Raw genomic sequence first — 24,811 nt, forward strand, 5'->3', positions numbered from 1 at the left:
TTGGTGGGCGCGGTAACACACAACAAGGGGTTGGTCTCTCCGCCCTTGTGCTCCAGCCGCTGAGACGACTAGAGGTTGAGTGTCGCGGCACCCCTTAATCTACTCAGATCTCAGCCTCTGGGCCCAGGTATGTGCTGTGTGCTAAGTGGCTTCAGTAGTGTCCGACTCTGTGACCCCGTGGCTCCTCTATCCATGGAATCTTCCAGGTAAGAATACTGGAGTGAGTAGCCATTTCCTGCTCCGGGGGATCGTCCAGACCCAAGGATCGAACCCTCGTCTCCTGCATTTGCAGGCGAATTCACCACTAGCCCACCTGGGAATCCGGTGCAAGCGGCTGAATAGTTCCAGTCCTGAGGATTTCCCAGGAGATGTACACTACTTGTGGTTGCCATTCCAGATAACAGGTACATTGCTCCAGATGTGCCCACGCGGCCTGAGCCCTGTGTCTACACCGAGAACTGGAAATGGGAAGAGTAGTGCCCACCATTTCAGTGGCCAAATGTATACGGGTTTAGAGCGTCAACCAGCTAGTTCCAGAAACCTGGCTGAACCACTCATTAACTGGGGATCAGCACCAAGTTGCTTTGCCTGTTTCATTGTCTGTTATATGGGTATGATGGTGGTAACCACCACAAAGGGCTGTTGAAGTTTAATAATTAAATGAATTCACAGATTGGCACAGTGTTCACGGTGGTGTCTGGCACTAAATAAGTGCTTGTGAGTCTGTTCTGTTTTGTAACTGTGTTGTTTTTAGAGATACAAGTCCTGCTGGGGCTCCAACCTGTGACACAGTTTAGGAAAACAGCCATTAGCATTTATTCTTAGAGCCCTTTCCCACCATATATCTGTATGTGTGTTCTAGGCCCAACTTGGAGAAATTCAGCACCTATATCCAGAAAGGTTTTAATTACAAAGGCATCTTCAGTTCGTGCAACTACGTGACAGGGGGCCAATATAATAACTGAACCAGGACTGGCTTCTCTCCTGTGACCGCAGGTACTGTGCTATCCAGGGACTTCTCCTTTGCTGTTTCAGATGCCCTGTGATGGAACCTTTAGCGCTCAGTTGCTCAGTCATGTCTGACTCTTTGCGACCCCATGGACTATAGCCTGCCAGGCCCCTCTGTCCATGGGATTTTCCAGGCAAGAATACTGAGTGGGTTGCCATTTCCTCCTCCAGGGAGTCTTCCCAACCCAGGGATCAAACCCCTGTCTCTCGCATCTCCTGTATTGGCAGGCAAATTCTTTACCACTGAGCCACCTGGGAAGCCCAGGAAATGCTTACAAGATGTTAAAGGAAAGCAAAGAGGAAGTAGCACTCTGTGTTCAGTACTATTCTAACCAGGGTATACTAAAGTCTGTGTACATATTTCTGAGTGTATTCACAGGAGTAGGAATACACTCTCCTGTCTCTTATGTCTCCTGAATTGGCAGGCAGATTCTTTACCACTATTGCTACCTAGGAAGCCCTATGATGGGGGCCTTTCACACACTGTATACTCAAATTCTCCTGCAATTAAGCATCTGCTTCACATTGCTCCAGCCCAGCTCCCTTTTGTAATTACACATATAAATAGATACTGAAACCAAACAGAAACAGCTAGATAGCAACAGCAATCCAAAAGGAAAAACTAATACGTTTTAAAACATATAAATTTGTTGCAATAATTCATATTCATTGTTGTGTTGCACTAGTCACTTAAATGGTCTTTGTATTGTAACTAAGATTTATGAGACCTTAATATGGGCTAGAAACTATGCTAAGGCTTTATAAGCATCATTGCTTTTCATCTTCATTTCTTAGGTAGGTACTGTTACGTTCCCCATTTTACAAGTGAGAATACTGAACCTAAAGAAGTTTAGATGTAATAAGAGGCCATGGAGCTAGAAAAGCTTATAAACCAACATCTGTACAGTTTCTCCTGGGAGCTGAAAAGCATTTTAAATACCATGGAAACATTACAGAGAATTCCCTGCCTCCACAGCCCACTGCCTCTGCTGCACTACTCAGTCCTCCTGTGTTTCCCCAGCACTTGTCTGAACTGCCTAATGTCATGGTATTTGCAGTCCTCCTCCTGTCCCTCCTAGATTCATGCTCTACTCATCTACTATCCCAACAGCGTCTTCCAAGATCTTCTAAATTCCACGGCCCCCAAAGACAAGTGTGAATAATTTGCACAGGAGACCTACCTGTTGGTAGACTTTGTCTTTAGAAACTGATGTGGTTTTATAGCCCCCAGAAAATTGTACTGACAGATGCTTCCACTTCATGCAATTAAATGGATCTTCTGTAAATTATGTCCTCTCTGTAGACAAAGGTATCTTCCGCTGGGATAATCTCATCTCACCTCTCCTCAAACACACCCCACCTGGGTGGACACACATCCACACCTGCCATAACTGCTTGTCAAAGGGGAAGCCAAGTCAGGCCTGAGTCTGGCACTGACTTCTCTGAGCGCTCATCTAAGAAAAGCTGTCAGGAAGCTAGCATTCCTGAAGACCCACTGTGTGCCGTGTTCTTCACAATCATGATCTTAGCCTGCCAGCAACTCTCCAAGGTAGTTAGCTCTTGCCCTCTTTGTACACGTAAGGGAGCTAAGGCTCAGGGCTTTGGGTGACTTGCCTCTGGTCATGCAGCTGGTAAGCAGTAGGAACTGGATTTGAACCCAGATATATTTGACTCAAAAACCTCTATGTTGTGGTAGATGTATTTCCTCACCTTCTTCACATCAGTCTCTCCCCTTCTTCCCTTCATCCCTCCACCCCCACTGCTGTTGCCGCTGCTGCTGCTGCTAAGTCACTTCAGTCATGTCCGACTCTGTGCAACCCCACAGACGGCAGCCCACCAGGCTCCACCGTCCCTGAGATTCTCCAGGCAAGAACACTGGAGTGGGTTCTACCGCCACTAGTGAGTTTTAATGTTGGAACCTGGGGATTGAGAGGTTCCAGATATGAGGAGTCAAGCCCATCAGTCCCTCGTTCAACCCACTGTGGGTTTGGGAGGCCATGTGATTATTTTTCAGATGACGCCCATGTTCTCTGCAGAGGCACAGATTGAAAAGAATTCATAAGAGGGTTTTCAGAGCATGTGTTTTTGATGTGTTTTGTTGTATGCACAGCGTGTAGAATTTATGAGCATTTAAGAAATCAGCCCCCATTGCAAAGCACCTTCAGTGCTTCTTCCAGATGCCAGTTCCCCGTGATGCCAAGATGTCTGCCAAATCAGAGGACGTTTAGAACAAACACTCTGTGGAATATCTGCAGAATAATGTGATAGGAAGAGGAGCAGCCCAGCCTCTGCCGCTGAACGCAGAGTCTAGCTTGCCTGCTGTGCCCTCTCTTCCTCTCCTTTTCCAAGTCTGGCTACTGAGATCTTTCTCGTGTGTGCTCAGGGATCCTGGAGGATGAGTCAGGCCCGTGTGTCAGTGGTGCCATTTGTACAAAACTCAGAATATCCAAGACACACAGAGCCTCCCAATTTTAAGACTCAGAGACTTGAGTATAAATCCTCCTAGGTTCAATGAGATTTCCCTGGTGGTCCAGTGGTTAAAACTCTTGGTTTCCAATGCACAGGGGGTGGGTTCAATCCTTGAAAGGGAACTAAGATCCTACATGCCACACAGCCAAAAATAAGTAACCAAATTCTAGTAGATTCAATGAGACAGAATGGTTCAGTGTAGTCTTATGACTACACCATCCCTTTTATTGGGTTTGGCCTGAATGGAACCTCCCTTGGAACTCAGGACAGTTTCTGAAAATAAATAGTGCTTAGGGAAGGTCTAAATCTTTGAGGGGTATAACTACAAAGAGCCTTGTGGCAGGGTGAAAAGACTTCTTTTACATCAGTCCTACTCTCTCACCACCCCATTCAACCCACCAGGAGAAAAACCTAGGGATTACAGAACACTTATCTGGCGCTGAGACCACACATTGTCAGTTAATTCCAGAAATCTCTAGAGTGCAACACGGAACGAGAAGGGATGGAATCCTAAGAATATAGTTATAATAGACAAGAAATGAAGGCAGCATTTTGTTTATGTGAGGAATAATCATCTGTTCATGTAAAACTGAAGGAAATGAATTCTCACCATGGTGAAGCATATTTGTTCTTAAACTGCCTTAGAAGGAAACAAGCAACAACGCAGGCTGAAGCCCTTCCTTCGCTAACATTCTGTATTAGAGAAACAAAACCATCAGGGTGTGTGTGTATAGAGAGACTAAGAAATTAGCTCACGCAGGGACTTCCCCAGTGGCCCAGTGTATAACAATGTGCCTGCCAATCCAGGGGATACAGGTTCAGTCCCTGGTCTGGGAAGATTTCACATGCTGCAGAGAAACTAAGCCTGCGCACCACCGTTTCAGAAGTCCGTCCTCACACCTGGAGCCCGCGCTCCACAAGAGAAGCCACTGCAGTGAGAGCCCCTCACTGCAACAAAGAGTAGCCCCTGTTAGCTACAGCTAGCAACAGAGGGGCAGTGCAGCCAGGAGTAAATAAAACTACACCTTAAAAAAGTGTTAAAGAACTCATGCATATGTGTGTGTGTGTGTGTGTGTGTGTGTGTGTGAAAATTGCTCAGTCATGTCTGATTCTTTGCAGCCCCATGGACTATACAGTCCGTGGAATTCTCCAGGCCAGAATACTGGAGTGGGTACTGTTCCCTTGTCCAGGGGTCTTCCCACCCCAGGGACTGAACCCAGATGTCCCACATTGCAGGCAGACTCTTTACCAGCTGAGCCACCAGGGAAGCTAATGGAGTACTACACAGGCACTGAAAGGAAAGAAATAGGGTCATTTGTAGATGTGTGGGTGAACCTAGAGCCAGTCACACAGAGTGAAGTCAGTCAGAAAGAGAGAAACAAGTCTGCATATTACTGCTTTTATGTGGAATCTAAAAGCATGGTACAGATGTACTTGTTTTCAAGGCAGGAATAGAGATGCAGACGTAGAGAATAGACATTTGGACATGGGGTAGGGGTGACTGAGATGAACTGAGAGATTAGGATTGACATATATATACACTACCATGTGTAAAATAAATAGCTAGTGGGAACTTGCTATTAATATAAAGCACAGGAAGCTCAGCTCAGTGCTCTGTGATGACCTAAAGGGGTGGGATGTGGGTGGTGGGGAGGGAAGTATGTATACATATGGCTGATTCACGTCACTGTTCAGCAGAAACTAACACAACATTAACATTGTAAAGCAATTACATTCCAATAATAAGAAAGAAATTGGTTCGTGCAATTGTGGAGGCTTGGAAAGTCCAGAATCTGCAGGGCGGGCCCGCGGGCTGGAGACCCAGGGAAGAGCTGCAGTCTGAGTCCGGACGTGGTCAGGACAGCTGACAGGAATCCCTCTCCCCGGGAGCTCAGCCTTCTTCTCCTCAGCTCAACGTTACTACTGCCGTCCTTCTGCCCTTCCACATCGTTCAGCAGACGAGACCACGTTCCTGCCTCTGACAGAGCCAAAGGACCTGGTAGAAGCAAAAGTCCTTACTGACCGCGAGCAGACGTCTGAGGCTAGCGCGCTGGGCGGGGGGGTCGTCAGGGGAGGAGGCACACGGCTCCAAGGGGGACGTAGCCCCCCATAAACCTAGCAGTGAGGGCTCCTGCGCGAGTGGCGTCTGGACGAAGCGCGCACCACCCAGTACACGCTATGCTCTGCATTTATGGGACCCCACTCTGCGTGGCTCTACAACCAGTCAGAACTCCTCTAGATCAGCTGACAGCTAACCGAACCCTCAGACGTGAGTGAGCCCAGCTAACATCAGCACAGGCACCCAGCCAGCCACCCCCGAGGCGGGGCAGCAAACGCTCACCGTGATAGAGGCCCCCGCGGTTCTGTGACTGTGATGCTCGTGGTGCCGCATTTCTGGCAACAGAGAACTACCTGTTAGACCTCCTTTTCAAGTCAAGGGATGGGCTGACAGATCGAACACTGACAGGGAAAGGCAGGTTCTATAATCCAGTGAGGGCAGAGTGGAGTTTGTATTAAACCAGGAACCACACGCCCATCTAACGTGGACAGCTGGACTCAGTCCCCGCCAGTCACCCCAGCTCGAAATGTTGATTTGGGGCAGCTACATTCACTTTTTAAGAAAAGAGATTCAGGTTTCTACGAAATGTATTATTTTATATGTTACCAATACATTGTATTTTCCTCCGAAAAGTTGGGCAATAATAACAGAAATGCAAATTATGCTGAGATATAGTTTCTCACCTCTCCAAAAGATGAGCAAAACTCTGAAAAGTTCAACAGTACACTCTGTTGATGAGGCTTTGGAAGAACCAGCACCTTTACCATATCACTAGAAGGAATGTAAATGGAACGACCCCTACGGAAGAAAATTTGAAGATATTTAGCGAGATTACATATTCATTTACTCTTTGATCTAATAGTCATACTTCTTGGAATCTATTTCAAATATATACTGGCAAAACTATAAAAAAAAGATACGTGGGGCTTCCCTGGTGGCTCAGTGGTAAAGAATCCACCTACCAACGCAGGGGACACAGGTTCGATCCCTGGTCTGGGAGGATCCCACACGCTGCAGGACAGCTAAGCCTATGTGCCACAGCTACTGAGCCAGCATCCTAGAGCTGGGAGCCGCAACCACCGAAGCCCGCGCACCCTACAGCCCGTGCTCTGCAGCAAAGGAAACCACGGCAATGAGACGTCTGCACAATGTAACTAGAGAGCAGCCCCTGCTCACCGCAGCTAGAGAAAGCCCCTGTGCAGCAACAAGGAACCAGTGAAGCCCAAATACATAAATCTTAAAAAAATCCCAGTACAGTTGTAAATAAATATTAAAGAGAGAGAGAGGGATGTCCAAGGACACAAATTATAATAGCTGAGACAGAAAACAACTAAAATGCCACAGTCTGGAACTGGTTGAATACATTATATACATCCTTATGATAGAGTAATAGAGTAATATATAACTATATTGTAATAATGAGGAACGTCTATATCTCCTACTATGGAGTCATTTCCAAGATACATTGTTAAAGTGATTTTTAAGTGCAGAAAAATGCCATATTCTACTATTTCTATAATAAAGGAAGAAATATATAGATATAAATAATAAAGGAAGAAATATACAGATATAAATATATTCTGATTTAATTCTATTTTTCCATGGACAAATAAACCACAAAAAGGTTTTTAGGGTTCTCTATAGGATAAAGAAAGGTATAGAGTAAATGAGACAGGGATAGATAGAAGCTAGATTTACTTACATATATTTTGCTTTTTAGATATGTCTTTGATGGTGTGTAATTCTTTTACATCTATTAAGACAACATTAAATTTTAAAATGTGAATCCCAAAATATAAAAGATGAAATAAATGAACCTAACAGTGTATCCATTTTGGTAGCAAAAGTACACAGAGATAAGCTATAAGCACTTGGCTGCACACTCCCAGTGGGATGCCTCCTAAGTACAGAAAGGACTGTAGATGGTACTGATGAGCCTATTTGCAGGCCAGCAGTGGAGACACAGACAGAGAACAGAACTGTGGACGCAGTGCGGGAAGGAGAGGGACGAGTTGAGAGAGCAGCATGGAAACATACACGACCATATGTAAAACAGAGCCCCTGGGAATTTGGTGTACGATGCAGGGAGCTCACATCAGGCGCTCTGTGACAACCTAGAAGGATGGGATGGAGTGGGAGGTGGGAGGAAGGTTCAAGAGAGAGGGGACATGTGTACGCCTGTGGCTGATTCATGTTCATGTACAGCAGAGACCAATACAATATTGTAAAGCAATTTTCCACCAATGAAACATAAATTTTAAAAAACAGCAACAGAGTAACTGATTTCAGTAATGATATTACTCTGGTTCTGCTACTTTAGACCTGTCATATGGGTAATGCAAAGTCAGATAAAACTACTGAAAAATTACATGATATTTTATCATTCATGTTTCTGAGAACAAAGATTCTGGGTGTGGGAAGAAGGAAATACAAGTATTAGAAGAACTGAGTAAAAATCATATAATCCAGAACCTTAAAAGGAAGCATAGGTTCAAATCATGATGTATTTCATGACTGATTAGATAGCTAGCTAGACAGGTAGACAGATACACAGACAGACAGATACTTCCTGTATTTCCCAGTTCTGTCCACTGGAAACTGACAGTGCTGACAGCAGTGAGCACCTGGAGCAGGGTCTCTACAGACCGTTTCTCATGAAAAGGAACCAGTGCTGCCTGGACAAACAGAACTCCCAGTGGCCAAAGATGGGACAGGCTGAGCATGGGTAATAATAATACTCAGGATAAATAAGAAAATGAATCATGATAATCTTTGCAAATGAATTCAAACATGCCAGCTATGATTAAATCCATAGATTCATAAAGATGCTTTAATAAGACAGTTGGGAAAATGTGAATTTAACTACTACATAATGTTAAGGAATCTAGGAGCAAAAATGGTAATTGAAGCCATGTTTTTAAAATAATTCTTATATTTAAGAGATGCATGCAGCCAATCCTTAATATTCACAGGTTCTCTATTTGTGGATTTCTGTACTCACAAAATTCACTAGTAACCCCAAAATCAATACCCTCAGTGTTTTTGTGGTCATTCACAGACGTGTGAAGAATGGCAAAAGCCTTGAGTCACCCACCCTGCATATTCCTAGATGAGGCTGATCAAGGGGACTCTGCCTTCTTGATTCATCCTTCAGGCTATACACAAATGCCCTTTCTGTAGTCTATTTAATGTCACTCTGTTCACACTTTTGTGCCACTTTTTGTTAGTGATTTCACCACTTAGGATGGCTCCAGAGTTATGTCCTGAAATGCAATCCAGTGTTCTTAAAAGGAAGAAGGCTGTGATGCGCCTTATGAAGAAAATACGTCTGTTAGATAAACTTCATTCAGGCATGAGTTATGATACTGTTGGCCATGAGTTCAGTACTAATGAATCAATGATGTATATTAAATAACTTGTCTTTAAAATAAAACACACATAAGGTCATGTTTTTATTAGCTGATGAAACTATGGCCAGAGTCTCACAGAAACCTACTCCTGTATTTCCTCTGAGAGAAAGGGTTCTTCTATATTTGCTCATTCAGTGTTCACAGTGACTTTATGGAACTTAACTACCACAGATCACTTCATGGCAAATAGATGGGCAAAAAATGCAAACAGTGACAGACTTTATTTTCTTGGGCTCCAGAATCATTGCAGATAGTGATTGCAGCCTTGAAATTAAAAGACACTTGCTCCTTGGAAGAAAAACTATGACAAACCAAGACAGTATACTAAAAAGCAGAGACATCACTTTGCCGACAAAGGTCCATATAGTCAAAGCTATGGCTTTTCTAGTAATCATGTATGGATGTGGGAGCTGGACTATATAGAGAGCTGAGCACCAAAGAATGATGTTTTTGAACTGTGGTGTTAGAGAAAACTCTTGAGAGTCCCTTGGACAGCAAGGAGATCCAACCAGTCCATCCTAAAGAAAATCAGTCCTGAACATTCATTGGAAAGACTGATGCTGAAGTTGAAACTGCAATACTTTGACCACCTGATGGGAAGAACTGACTCATTTGAAACGACCCTGATGCTGGGAAAGATTGAAGGCAGGAGGAGAAGGGGACGACAGGATGAGATGGTTGGATGGCATCACTAACTCAATGGACATTAGTTTGAGTAAACTCCGGGAGTTGGTGATGGACAGGGAGCCCTGGTGTGCTGCAGTCCATGGGGTCACAAAGAGACACGACTGAGCAACTGAACTGAACTGATATTCTCCCAATAAGATGGACCAATGAGCATATTTAACCTAAGCTATGGACCTCCAGTTGTCTGTATACCAGCAATGGCCTTGCCAGACAGAGCCATCCATGGGCTCTTTGCTGAGAGCCAGGCCTTAACCTTCAAATATGTGGCCTCATTTACCCATGTGAAGTACTTCCAAGAGGAAATACAAGTTTATCTCGTTTCTTCACCCACTAAATTTTGCCCAAGAAATTAAAAGGAACTACTAACGATACAAATGGGTTTCCCAGGAGGCTTGGTGATGAAGGACCCACCTGCACCACAGGAGACTCAGGAGACTCAGGTTTGATCTCTGGATTGGGAAAACTGGAGGAGGAAATGGCAACCCACTCCAGTATTCTTGCCTGGAGAAGTCCATGGACAGAGTAGCCTGGTGGGCTACAGTCCATGGGGCTGTAAAGAGTTGAACACAGCACAGCACAGCAGTGATATCATTATAAAAATCTCTTTGAAGCTAAAAAAATTCTTTTAAAATAGGCATTTGCTATTAATATACCACTTGGGGGCCCTCCTGCATTGAATGGTATTGAGTCTAAAAAACAGCCTTTTCAATTTGGGTTGGCTGGTGTTCCCTGAAGGTCTCTGCCAGCTTGTTTGTCAATGTCTCCATAATGTACCTGGGTTTCGAAGTGGGTAGAAAGTCAAATGAGGAGGACGTTAACTAGACGGAGAGAAGATGCAGTGCAGGCTTTGTGCTTTTCTGGTTGGGACGGAAACCCAGAAGGAAGACAGTTGTGCTGTCTTCCACAGCACAGCTCCTCCTGATGAGGAGCACCACAGAGAAGGTGCTGCGAATGGGGCTCACATGATGACTCAGGAGCTCTGAACACCACATCCAGAAATGACAGTGCCTAAAGGCCACTCACTGTGTGTGTCTCGTTAAGATTGTAAAATGTACTCCTTGAAACCCCTGAGAAGTGGTCCCTAGTGTGTCATCAGCTACAACTACAGCACACTGCCATGCCCTGGCTGGTAAAAAGAGGGGTATAGGCCCAGCATGATCAACTTGGACCAAGCAGCATTTCCCCTCTGGGGATGCCCCTGCTACACATGGCCAGTGGAAGGAGGGAAATGCTGAGCAAAATCCAGAAGGAGGAACAAATGGATTGGCTGTTTTGTGGGCAAGCAACAGCAGCTGCCACATACGTTTACATTGCTCTTCACAGGGTTGTTTTATAATCTGTTGAGTTCTGATGGGATCATTGAGGATGTAATTTTTTATGTCTCACTATACTCCATCATTCTCCCAATATATCACAAATTTTGATTATAAAAATGCAATGTTTACTTATCATGACTAAATATCATTACCTGATAAGTCATGGTGTGTTTTATGATTACCTTTTCTTTCTTTCTTAAATTTCTGGCTTTTCCTGTACTTCATAGTTGCCTGGATTTTTTTTTCTTTTGAAATTTGCTTTGTTTTGTATTGCCCCCCCTCCCCCGTTTTTTTTTTCCCGAATTCTCCTACAGATTTGAGAAACAATAAGTTTCTGAACACTCAAACACTTCCAAGTAATCTCAAGTAATCTATCAGTCCCATTTGTTTTTGTTTTTGTTTTTTTCTTTCAGATCTCTCTCCCGCCATGCTTCATTCTTCTGTTCCAATCTGGACTGATTACTGTTGCCTTCTTGGGGCTTCCTTTTCTCCTTCTCCTGTGCTGGATTTCCAATTTCCTAGATCATCTGTAGTTTTTTTCTACATTGCTTCCTTATTTTTCTGAAGCACATCTTATAACATGATAGTTAAACTATTTGGTCCTTGGATGTCTGAAAACATGTTTATATTACTTTTTTTATATTTCCAACTTATAGAATAGTTCTAAGAATAGTTACATGAAACTTGTGTTACCTTTTATGCACATTCACCTGTTACTAGCATTTTGTTCCATATTCTTTAATATCTGCTTTTTCTTTTTCTGTCTCCCCTTTCTCTCTCATGGATGGAGGGAGGAAGGAGTAGATGGATGGAGAGAGATGATCATTTTCTCTGAAATATTTAAGAGTAATGTTCATACAGTATGGAGATTCCTTAAAAAACCGGAAACAGAACTGCCATATGACCCAGAAATCCCACTGCTGGGCATACACACCAAGGAAACCAGAATTGAAAGAGACAATGTGTACCCCAATGTTCATTGCAGCACTGTTTACAATAGCTGGGACATGGAAGCAACCTAGATGTCCATCAGCAGACGAATGGATAAGAAAGCTGTGGTACATATACACAATGGGATATTACTCAACTATTAAAAAGAACACATTTGAATCAGTTCTAATGAGGTGGATGAAACTGGAGCCTATTATACAGAGTGAAGTAATTCAGAAAGAAAAAGACCAATACAGTATATTAATGCATATATATGGAATTTAGAAAGATGGTAATGATGACCCTATATGCGAGACAGCAAAAGAGACATATAAATAACAAACTTTTAGACTCTGGGAGAAGGTGAGGGTGGGATGATTTGAGATAATAACATTGAAACATGTATATTACCACATGTGAAACATCACCAGTCCAAGTTTGATGCATGAAACTGGGCACACAAAGCCAGTGCACTGGGGCAACCCAGAGGGATGGGATGGGGAGGGAGGTGGGAGGGGGGCGTTTAGGATGGGGGACACATGTACATCCATGGCTGATTCATGTCAATGTATGGCAAAAACCACTACAATGTTGTAAAGTAATTAGCCTCCAATTAAATAATTTTAAAAAGTAATGTTCATACATCATGGCCCTTTATCCATAAATATTTCAGTGTGTATATTTCCTTAGCATATTCTTACATAATAACAATACTGTTAACCTTTAGTAAATTTAATATTGATCCAATTTGTATCTAATCTATTGTCTATATTTTAATGTTGCAATAATGTCCTTTATAGCAGTTTATTTTTCCTTCAATAGACCATCCACTCAGGTATTGCATTTAGCTTCATATCTCTTTAGTCACACTTAACCTGGAATACCTTCTCAGCCTTTGTCTTTTATGACACATTTTTAAAAGAACACGGAATCACCTTTTTGAATAGAAATACACCACACTGGGTTTGCCTGGTGATTCCCCGTGATTAGATTCGGGATGATCATCCCTTACTAGGATACTCACAAGCAATGTGCTTTTCTCAGGCCATCACGTATGAAGGACACAGTCTCCAAATGCCCCTCTTTGGTGGTGTTAATTTTGATAATACAGTCAAGGTGCTGTGCAATTTGTAGATACTTTGTGATTTCTCTTGCAACTAATAAGCTTCCATGGGGAAACATAGAAAATTATACAAATATTCTGATCCTCATTAAATTTCCCCCTAGACTGAGCATCCATTGATTCTTACCTGAACCAACCTTGATTATAATGGTCAGAAAGTGATTTACAGTTTCAGTACTCTCAGTACATTTATAGTTAGCACTTAGCATTCTACTTGCATTAATTTACTTTTGATGGACAGTTTGACTAGGGATGGAATTCCAGGTTGCAAATAATTTTCTTCACAACTTTTAAGGTGCTGTCCACTCTCTGGGAGCACCCCATGATGCTGCTGAGCTGTCTCGTGCCATTCGACCCCACTTCCTTGATGTGTGTGATCTGTTCCCCACTCCCACACCCCCGCAGAAGCGCTTAGGTCCTTTAATCCTTGGTGTTCTGACAGTGCATAATGATGTGCCTGGAGTTAGAATACTGTTGTCCGTTTCTCCTGGAGGCCTAACGCCCACAGTATTTCACCGTCCTACTCCACTTCAAACGGGCTGCTGCCTAGAACAGGTGTACAACTCTCCCCATCCCTTCACTACTCTGTGAATATTGGATCCTCCATTTCCTGAGCTCTAAATATTTCTCTTTTTGGTTTACTCCCTTACTTTCCTGAGTCCTCTAGTAATATACCTCAAGCACAATGGTCATGAGGGAACATGCTGCTGAGTGACAGGGGAGAGACTAATAACCCACAGAGACAAACAGAGAACCTGCACAAGGCTGCACACGGCATGACTGCCTCCAGCGTCCCTCAGACAGCAGCACCGATGCTGGCTTTTCCACGTGAAAAGCAGTGCCATTTATTATTTACAGAGTAGCTCTGGGAAAATAATAAAAGCGAAACAGAGGAACAAAAGGTGTAATAGGGGCGGGTCCCCCTGGCCCATTGGCATTGCAGTGAGCCCTCCCCCTTCCCTGTGTAACAGAAGCCCAAATTCTGATGGAGGGAAGAGGGTTCTTTGCAACGAGACACTAGTCTACCATCTTCCTGGCCTGCTGGCTTTCCAGTTAAAGTCATTATTCCTTGCTCCAACAACTCATCTCCTAATTTACTGGCCTGTTGTGCAGTGAGCAGGACAAGCTTGGGCTGGGTATCAAAGAGGCCTTTAGTTTAACAGAAATATTCTACTCCTTTTAAATGGAATGAGGTAAAAAATAATAAATCATAACTGTGTCAATCACATATGTACTAGGTGTTCATCTAAGTATTTAGAGACATTCAAAATGGAAATATCCTAAACACTCAATAATAAGATAGTACCAGGAAGAAGAGAAATCCATGCAGTGCAATATCACGCAGCTGTTAAACATGATATTATAGGTCATTTGTTTACTAGGACACATACATTGTTTTCTGCTAACTGAAAAGAACTCTGTGACAGAGTATGCATAACTATAATTCATGGATGCATGCACATTCACTGTGTGTTTGTCTGTATATTCACCAAAGCATTAAAAGTGGTGAAACTCAGGCCTAGGTATTTTTCCAGGCAAGATTTTTGCTCCAAAGCATGTATTTCTAATTAGAAAAGAATATATTAGAAGTGGAAGTAATGTAGGCACCTCTTCTTAACTGCTCATAAAATAATTAGGCATCAGGACTTGCCTGCTGGTCCAGTGGTTAAGAATCTGTCTTGCAGTGGTTCGCAGGTTCAGTCCCTGGTTGGGGAACTGTGATCCCACATGTCTCAGAGTAAGTAACTAAGCCCTCCAGCTGCAAGTAGAGATTCTGTGCACCACAGTGAAAGATCCCACTTGAAGCAATGAAGATTGGTGTAGTATGCCTCAACTAAGGTCAATGCAGTCAAATAAATAAATACTAAAAAAATAATAATTAGGCATCTTGTTTATGGAAAATGAGAGAGCTGAAAAGGTACAAGAAAACTGCCCTGTTCCCAGAACAGTGGCTATGAAGAAAACCTCCTTCTTAGGAACAGATACAATTTGGCTTCACATTTTTGCTGCCTATACATTTGAGACTCATTATTTGCACTTTTACTGACAGAATCTAATGAACTTCACTTGTTCTTTAGATAACCAATTTGCTAACAGTCACTGAAGAACAAATTATAAGTAAACTGCTAAGATTGCCAGCAAAACAAGGGCAAGAAAAAATTCATCTATCCCATGTATTTATTTGATACACTGAGAACTGCTATACCTGAGACTGCTTTTCTTACAAAGTAAAGATTACAGCTGAAAGTGGGCATTGATATACTACAGTTCTGTCTCTAGTCACTGTCTTAAAGCCAGGTCATTTACCATTTCTGGAGTTTTTAAAAATACAAACTTGATATACAATAATCTAACTTTCAGTGCATTGTGCTTAAATGTTAAATGGTAAACAGCGCCAATAAAGTAGATGTTTTTATCATTATTAAAATCCAAGGGGAATTCCCTGGTGGTCCAGTGGTTAAGACTCTCCACTTCCACTGCTAGGGGCCGGGGTTTGATCCCAGGTTGGGAAGCTAAATCCCATAAGCCACAGGTCATGACTAAAACAATTCAAGGTGTCCTTAAGAATGTGGTAATGAGGTAAATTGAATATTGTGGCCAACTGAAATTTCCTGTAACAGTCCTGGTGGCTCAGACGGTGAAGAGTCTGCCTGCAATGCAGCAGACCTGGGTTCAATCCCTGGGTCAGGAAGATCCCCTGGGGAAGGAAATGGAAACCCACTCCAGCATTCTTGCCTGGAAAATCTCATGGACGGAGGAGTCTGGCAGGTTACATCCTGTGGGGTCACAAACAGTCCTACAGGACTGAGCAACTAACACACATTTTAACTAGTGAGGAAGATTGATTGAAATAACAATCATTACTGATTCATCTATGAGAAATAGATGACCCAGCCCTACAACTGGGCTTCATGTAATAGAAGTTTCAAAATATTTTCTTTAAGCAAGGTATTCATTTATATATTAGCTAGCTTTTAAGATAAGAAGACTTGGGGCCTTCCCTGGTGGTGCAATGGTTAAGCATGTACCTGCTAATGAAGAGGACACAGGTTTGATCCCTGCCCTGGGAAGATCACAGATGCCGCATGGCAACCAAGCTCATACGTCAGAGTTACGGAGCCAGCGCTGTAGAGCCTGCGAGCTGCAGCTACCGAAGCCTGAGAGCCTACAGCCCCTGCTCCACCCCCATGAGGCCGCTGCACTGAGCAGCCTGTGCGCTGCAACAAAGAGTAGCCTCCACTCGCTGCAACTAGAGAAAAGCCAGAGAACAGCAATGAAGACCTCAGTTCAGTCGCTCAGTCGTGTCCGACTCTTTGCGACCCCACGAATCGCAGCACGCCAGGCCTCCCTGTCCATCACCAACTCCCGGAGTTCACTCAGACTCACGTCCATCGAGTCTGTGATGCCATCCAGCCGTCTCATCCTCTGTCGTCCCCTTCTCCTCCTGCCCCCAATCCCTCCCAGCATAAGTCTTTTCCAATGAGTCACCTCTTCACATGAGGTGGCCAAAGTACTGGAGTTTCAGCTTTAGCATCATTCCTTCCAAAGAAATCCCAGGACTGATTTCCTTTAGGATGGACTGGTTGGATCTCCTTGCAGTCCAAGGGACTCTCAAGAGTCTTCTCCAACACCACAGTTCAAAAGCATCAATTCTTCGGTGCTCAGTTTTCTTCACAGTCCAACTCTCAACATCCATACTAGCACAGCTATAAACAAATCTTAAAAAAATTAATAAGACAATATGATTTTTATCTTAAAGCAAATCATATACCTTCTTTCTGGACAGCCATAAAATAAGCTTTTTGTACTGATCTACTATAGAGGTGTAAAAAGACCACATTTTGTAAAGCACTTTGAGAATCTTTAATTCAAGATATTTTAGAAACAAAATATCTACTATTGCTTTCAGAAAACAAATAGGGCAAAGGTGGGGAGTGTTGGACCACTGAGGGGCAGCATTTGAGACTGGATTCCTGGAATGTGGGACAGAATGAAAGTAGTAAGAGGAGAACAGAGGAGGAAGAGGAGAGGAAGTATATTTTCTTAGCCTGGGCCACCAATGCTGATCACTCTATATTTTCTCTATAATTCTGTACTTTGTATAAATGTGTATAACTGTGTATAAAATATGTCTATTTCTAAACACTCTATTGCTGTTTTAACTCACATAAATAATATTACAGTGTATGTTAAGTTTAGGGCAGCTTTGTTTTTGCTTTTCTTTTGTTGTTTTTCATTATCAATACATTTAATATCTGGTAGCACAAAATCAGCCAACTTCTTCAAAAATGTCTTAGCTATTCTTGTCCTTTGCTCTATAAATTCTAGAATCAATTTGTGAGGCTCCACACATACACAAGTGCATGCACACACAGACAACTTCCCTTATAAATTTGATTCAAATTACTTTTAACATAAAAATTCACTTGGCAAAAATTGAAATCTGGATATTGACCTTCCCTACCCATGAATATAGTGTATTCTTCAGAGATTTTGGTCATTTTCTATGCCTGAAATGAATACTTGATATTTTTATAAAAGCTGCCCAAAATGTTTTGAAAATCCTTTCCCATTTTTTTTAGGACTGCTCCACCTTATAAATCTCACTTTCTGAGGCAGAATTCAAAAACTATTTCCCAGAAGCCCTTGCTCCTTAGATGTACACATACAACCAATTCCCACTGAGCAGGTAAAACTTGGAAGATGGAAATAAAGGTCATGAGACCATATAGTCAGGATCCTTCTCAAATGGATGTGGATGCACTTGGTTTTTCTTGGAACATGTAGCAAGCCTCCTGGAGGTCTAGCCCCTCTCTTTGGTGCAGTGAGGGTGCCAGTCTAGCAGCAGGCACCAGCAGCTGCTGGGTTTCCACTGGAGCCTCTTGGTGCTGTCCTTGGTCCCTTTTCTGGGCATCTACCTATGGGAGAGCCCAGCTTGGTTCCTTTTTGGGAATTCTGTAAGCTACCTAGTGGTTTGTAGCAAATCCCTTTCTGCTTAAATATGTTAAAATAGATTCTGGGGAATTCGCTGATGGTCCAGTGGACAGGACTTTGCACTCTCACTGCTGTGGGCCCAGGTTCAATTCCTGGCTGGGGAACTAAGATCCTATAAGCCACATGGTGTGGCCAAAACAAAACAAAACAAAGATTCTGTTGTCTGCAACTGCACACTGACCGAGAATTAGGAAGTAGAAGTGGGTTGCTGAACGTGATAGAGCTGCCTTAGGACATGAGATGAGAAGTGGGTGGGAGAAGGTCAGATGTTGCAAGTTGGAAAGGGGAAGAGATGAGGGAGGGCCCCACCTGTGTCTCCTCATTCTGGCACCAGGGCTGAAGGCACAGCCACTCCCTGGAGCTCAGTTATCCCAGCAGAGAGCACAATCTATCCACCGAGGCTGGTGACGACCAGGCAAGAGGTACTGGGAGGTTTGTGAGAGGAGGTACAGAGCAGCAGTCCAGGAAAATGAAGGGAACCCTGGAGATACAGTATGATGTAGGAGGCATTAAGGGCCTACTTGAAGTTACTTATCATGAACCTCAAGCAGGATAATCCCACATGACAATGTGCTTTTCCCTGACCACTTTTGGTAGCATGGATGCAGGCACAAAGAAGGCAAAGAACTGCATTTAGTCAGACATGGGGTCCTGCCAACTGAGTATATACCAAAGCCAGAAAAGGGCAAGGCCATTAAAGGAGAATGTAGAGGAACTGTTCTTGTAATTGACCATGGACTTTAAGCAGGATAAAGAAAGAACAGGCATGAAGGAAGTGAAGAGCAGTGAAAGGGGGGAACAGTGGGAGCTGAAGGACTGTTAGCATCAGGATTCTAAAAGGAAGAAATTGGAAAGACAGGTCACAGAGCAAGATATTTAAAGTGCTGTGGTTACAGAGGGGTGAAGTTTTGTATCATGAAGAGGTCCAGGATATGATCAAGGAGTGGTTCAGGTAAAATGAAAGGGTAAGAAAGAAAATGAGAGGTGAGCTGTTGGAAGGCTCATCCACTGAAAACACCAAGAATTAAGACAAGATCAATGTTGAGCAGAGGGACAGCAGGTGATGAGCTAACATCTTCAAGGAACAAAGGGCATGTGACCCAGAGGTTCAAGCCTGATGACAGGATTCAAAGGTGGAGGTTTGGGGGCAAAGTGAGAGGTGAAGAATGGCCTGAAACTTTCACAGAGAAAGAGGACCCAGAATATGAGATGTGAGGGATGGTGCTGGGGAAGCAGCATCCTCAAGAGATGAGCAGGTTTTCGTTACAGGGGGAAGGACTTAACATTTATTGTTGTGCCCCGACACCAAAAATTCCTGCTACACTGCTCCCAAGGAGAGAGGGGTGAGGAAGTGACATGGAATCTCAGTATTTCTTAAAGACTTTTAGTTGATTTTCCTGTTCTTCACCCCACCAGCATCACCTACACTTCCAGAAAGGAGAAAATGTTAGTTGCAAAGTCATGTCCAATTCTTTGCAACCCCATGAACTGTACAGTCTGCCAGGCTCCTCTGTCCATAGGATGTCCAGGCAAGAACACTGGAGTCGGTAGCCATTCCCTTCTCCAGGGGATCTTCCCCACCCTGGGATCCAACCCAGGTCTCCTGCACTGCCAGCACACTTTCAAAAGTTACCTGAATCTTTCTTAACCTTTTCTGCCACATGGAGGCGCTGCTCAGCTTCCCGCAACATGGTTTAGGATTTACTTTCTTAGCTGTACTCAAAGTCATAACTCCTTCACCTAATTTCGAGTTTCCAAAATGTTATAATTAGCTTATTTTCACTGTCTTTCTGAGTTTATGCCTCTTAATTTTTAATCTCTTTCTCAATGGGGTTTCAGGAGGGTTTGAATGGTATATTCAATGGCCATCTTTAACAAAGTCCGTTGTATCTTATTCCTGCTAAGTTTACTGGGGGAAAAGGTCTATATTTGTTTTTAGTTTTGGGGTAATTATTTTGGTTCCCACAACTACCACCATCCCCAACTCTGAACTGCAAGCCTTCAAACTTCCCAGGAGGATCAGTGGTAAAGAATCTGCCTGCAATGCAGGAGACCTGGATTCAATCCCTGGGTCAGGAAGATCCCCTGGACAAGGAAATGGCAACCCACTCCAGTATTCTTGGTAGAAAATCCCATGGACAGAGGAACCTGGCAGGCTACAGTTCACGGGGCTGCAAAGAGTCAGAACACGACTGAGAGACTTTTCACACAAAGAATGCACCCAAGACTACACACCTTATTCCCAGCCCCACCCTCTGTCACAGGCCGTACACCATGCTACACCTCATCCTTCTGTTGCTCAGTCCCACTCACCTGCAGCACCCACTTTGTGTTCTCGTTAACCCAAGAGCTATTGTTAAAGTGTATTAACTTTATATAAGAAAAAATATTTTCTCACTCTTTCAGTCAACATGCAAATAAGCCACAAAAACAGCAAAAAATAGCCACTATCCACCTCCTGGCAGTTGAGAAGTCAAGGACTCTCCACAGGCCACATCAGATCTCTTTCCCCTTCCCTTTTCTTCCCTATGGACCAATTCCACTTGCTTTTCTCTCTCCTTCTAAAGTGACACCACCCAAACTATTTTTAGAGGTCTCTTTCCTGAAGACCACTGAGTTAACAGGGCAAGCCCTTTATCAATATACACCACCAGACATCTTCTGCTCAAGGCAGCTCTCTCAAAGCATGGTCCACACTAAAGGTCTGGGCTTCACCATGGATATCCACAATCAGACACTTTGTTGTAGAGCATAAACTAACACAACATTGTAAATCAACTATACTCTCATAAAACATTGTTTTAAAAACCACAATCTCTGAGAGTTAGGCCAGAAAATTCCTCTTTCTATACCAGGTTATTGAGACACATGGTAAAGTTTAAGAAGCACTAATTGCAATGGAGAAACATGTAGATAGAAAAACAACTTTTAAAAAACGTATGGCCCCTTCCATAAACATTTAAGGATTTACTTTAAATTTGTGCTAATACTTTACCAGCTTCCATGGTAGCTCAGCTGGGAAAGAATCCGCTTGCAATGCAGGAGACCCCAGTTCAATTCCTGGGTCAGGAAGATCCCCTGCAAAAGGGAAAGGCTACCTACTCCAGTATTCTTGGGCTCCCTGGTTGCTCAGATGGTAAAGAATCCGCCTGCAATGCGAGACTTAGGTTTGATCCCTGAGTTGGGAAGATCCCCTGGAGGAGGACATGGCAACCCATTCCAGTGTTCTTGCTTGGAGAATCCCCATGGACAGAGGAGCCTAGCAGGCTACATTCCATGAGGTCGCAAGAGTCAGACACAACTGAGTGACTAAGCACAGCACAAGTGCTAGGAAGGCACATGTTGGAGATATTGTGGGTTTGGTTCCAGAGGACCATGATAAAGTAAATACAGCAAGAAAGCAAGTCACGTGAATTTTTTGGTTTCCCAGTGCATATAAAAGTTGTTTACAATCTGTGAAGTGTGTAATAGTATTATGTCCAAAAAAAAGGAAGAACAGCATTAATTAAAAATTATTTATTGCTAAAATATCTTAGCCATTTTCCGATAATGCAGTGTTGTCACAACCTTCAATTTGTAAAAAACACAGTATATGCAAAACAGATATAATGAGGCGCAATAAAATAAGGTATGCCTGTAATGCATAACTCAGTTCTTTTCCCAGGAATTACTTCACATAGTCCTTTGCATAGTTATAAAAGACCTCATCTAAAGTCAAAAGCAAGAACAATCCAAAGTTCTCCTTCACTAACCTGTCACAACCTCTTGAGAGTCCCTTGACCTGCAAGGAGATCAAACCAGTCCATCTAAAGGATCTCAACCCTGAGTGTTCATTGGAGGGACTGATGCTGAAGCTGAAGCTCCAATAATTTCGCTACCTGATACGAAGCTGACTCACTGAAAAAGACCCTGATGCTAGGAAAGACTGAAGGCAGAAGGAGAAGGTAGAGGATTCGATGGTTAAATAGAAATAGCCTCACTGATCAATGGATAAGAACTTGAGCTAACTCCAGGAGACAGTGGAGGACAGAGGAGCCTGGTGGACTGCAGGTTTGATCCCAGATCTGGGAAGATTTCACATAATGTGGGGCAACTAAGGCTACATGCCATAACTACTGAGCCCACACACCTTAGAGCCCGTGCTCCACAACAAGAGAAGCCACTGCAATAAGAAGCCCACACACCACAAGGAGAGAAAGCCCAGTGCAGCAATGAAGACCCAGTGCCAACAAAAGTAAATACATAAATAAAAATTATTTTAAGGACATTACACAGGCATGTTCAGATTTCCCCCAAGTCATCTGCTCCTATTTCTTTCGTAATTTGCCAAACTCATAATTTACGCTATCTGGAGAAAAGGAAATGCAGAAACCAATGCTTGCCAACAGCAAACCAGAACGCCCACCAAGAAAAATGTACACACGGGTGGAGCAAAGATGAATGCTTTGGCGTATGTGTGCTTAGGAAACCAAAGTTAAAAGGAAACAACTACATATCAAGAGCAAAACTAAAGATTTAAAAAAAAACACACACCTTTCATGTTTCAAGACATGATTGCTATCAATCAGATAAATAATTGCGATCACTGTGTACATGTTTTTTTTGTTTTTTTTTTGACTGTGCTGGGTCTTCTTTACTGCACAGGCTGTTCTCTACCTGCAGCAATTAGGGGCTACTCTCTAGTTGCAGTACACAGGCTTCTCACAGCAGTGGCTTGTTGCAGAGCATAGGCTCCAGGGCTCTCAGGCTTCAGTAGCTGAGGCAGGTGGGCTCAGTAGCTGCGACACAGGGGCTTACTTCCTCCATAGCATGTGGGATCTCCTGGACCAGGGATTGAACCCATTTCTCTTGCATTGGGGGTGAATTATTTATCCCTGAGCCATCCGTGAAGCCCAATACATGTTTTTTAACTGGTTATTTTACATGATTTTTTTCAGAGACGTACGAGATCCTCAATGATCTGTGTCAAGGCAACCCAACTTCAACTGCATGAAGCCACCATGAACCTTCAACCACTGCACCACCTGCATTCATTTCTAAAGGCCCTGGTTGGAAACTCAGGCCAATTCTAAACTCTGACAGATCTCACATGCCTCCTGTTTCTCCCAGGCAGCTTCTCTCACATCACAGGGGCCTGACATGGGGATGTGTTCTCTGAAACATCCCTAATTCACCACAGCGTCCTACCAGCACTTCACCCACGAGCAGGCCCATGATGCAGATATGGTCATTACTGTTCAAGTCTGAAAGGGACCAATATGAAAGTCAAGTGTTTCCATTTTCTACCCAGAAGCGAATATATTGTATATAACACAGTCTTTAAATGTATCTCGATTACAATGGGGTTTATGCTTAAATAGCTGGAACACAAGTACAGTGTAAAAGCTACAAATCAAGCTGAAGGTAGGTTAGAGATCTGCTGTAACAGCCAGAGAAGTGCCAAGATAGAGGTCACGGGGGGTGAGGAGAAGGGGTCAGAATAACTGGGGAAGGCTTCACAGCGGGAGGAAGACCCTGTAAAACACGAACTACTTGGACAGGAGAAGAAAGAACCCCGGAGGCGGGCAGCAGCATGAACATGGGCCCGGAGGCAGGAATGAGGACGGTGTATGGCAAGGCCACGGCCACAGCAGGACCAGAGCCCAGGCCCGGGAGACACCCGGGAGCTAAGGATGCGGAGGGGCCCTGGGGATGCAGCAGGGGCGGCCCGAAAGCCTTGATGGGCTTCTCCACGCGGTGCCTTTTCTGATGCTGAAGAAAGCTGGGATACCACTTGAAGGCTTTTCGACACACCTTACACTCATAGGGCTTCTCTCCTGTGTGAACTCTCTGATGCTGAATGGAGGTGATCTTCTGGGTGAATGCCTTCCCACACTCCTTACACTTATACAGCTTCTCCCCAGTATGTAACCTCTGGTGCTGGGTCAAGGCAGTGTTGGAACTCAGACCTTTGCCACACTCCTTACATTTATAGAGCTTCTCCCCCGTGTGGATCCTCTGATGCTGGGTCAAGGCAGTTTTGGAACTCAGACCTTTGCCACACTCCTTACATTCATAGGGTCCTTTGCCAATGTGATTTTTCTCATGTATGATACAGTTCTGGCTGGACTTGAAAGCTTTGCCACACTGCTTGCACTTGAAGGGCTTTTCCCCAGTGTGCCTACTCTGATGCCGAAGGAGCTGTGAGTTATATCGGAAGATCTTCCCACATTCTTTGCATTTGTAGAACTTCATGCCGCCTCGAAGTATCAGATTGGGATTCAGATTGATAGTCTGCCACACTGCCTTGCTTTCAAAATCCAAGTGCTGAGACACATTCGTGAGAAGCCCTCCCACGGGCCTGCCGTGGGCCTCTGTGCCCTCGGAGGCTTGCTGCTCTACCGCTGACTCTTCTGTCTTGATGCCCCTCTCACCACCTGACCAAAGAAACCACAAGTTTCCTCGTTACTGAACTGGAAGGGAAATGGGATCCAGCAGTCCTGGTTTTCTCTTGTAGGATGTGATTGTTTAAAATACACCCATGAGATGGTTATGAGCTTCCATAAAGGAGGATGAGAGAGAAAAAGAAAAACAACAGCATAAACTGGACAGGTGATGACACTGCAGTCCAGGAAGTGCCTCTTATAAGGAAGGGCTGGGCAATGAACCAGGGCAGGTGAGGTGGGCAAATGAGAACTTCAAGAGTGGGAAGGAAAGGAAGCAAGAGGGGAAAAAAAGAGCAAAAAAAGAATGGGTGAGGTAAGATGGACCAGCACGAAATGCAAACAGGCTTCAAAAGAAAGAGAGGGAGACCCCCAAGGAGGGAAAAGACATC

At 43.7% G+C, this 24,811-nt stretch overlaps 1 protein-coding gene and 1 long non-coding RNA gene across 4 annotated transcripts in view; one reads left to right on the forward strand and one right to left on the reverse strand.

Annotated features, from left to right (window-relative positions):
- The first annotated feature begins 4 nt into the window (after nucleotides 1–4).
- LOC120867773 lies at nucleotides 5–23,653 on the forward strand. 3 transcript variants are annotated; one of them, XR_005721994.1, is made up of 4 exons: nucleotides 5–206; nucleotides 293–404; nucleotides 863–996; nucleotides 22,935–23,653. It is a non-coding gene; the product is annotated as an uncharacterized LOC120867773 (long non-coding RNA). The 3 variants fall into 3 exon arrangements; XR_005721993.1 differs by lacking the exon at nucleotides 22,935–23,653 and adding an exon at nucleotides 11,363–11,688; XR_005721995.1 differs by lacking the exon at nucleotides 22,935–23,653 and adding an exon at nucleotides 2,067–2,147.
- LOC120867740 (zinc finger protein 621-like) overlaps nucleotides 21,498–24,811 on the reverse strand; it is a 28,630-nt gene continuing 25,316 nt past the window's right edge. The window contains exon 5 of the mRNA XM_040246144.1: nucleotides 21,498–24,413. Within this exon, the coding sequence (XP_040102078.1) occupies nucleotides 23,449–24,413 (965 nt within the window). The 3' untranslated portion in view covers nucleotides 21,498–23,448. The remainder of the gene's footprint in view (nucleotides 24,414–24,811) is intronic.

Source organism: Oryx dammah, unplaced genomic scaffold (assembly GCF_014754425.2).
Source record: "Oryx dammah isolate SB20612 unplaced genomic scaffold, SCBI_Odam_1.1 HiC_scaffold_9, whole genome shotgun sequence".
NCBI classification, from domain to species: Eukaryota; Metazoa; Chordata; class Mammalia; order Artiodactyla; family Bovidae; genus Oryx; species Oryx dammah.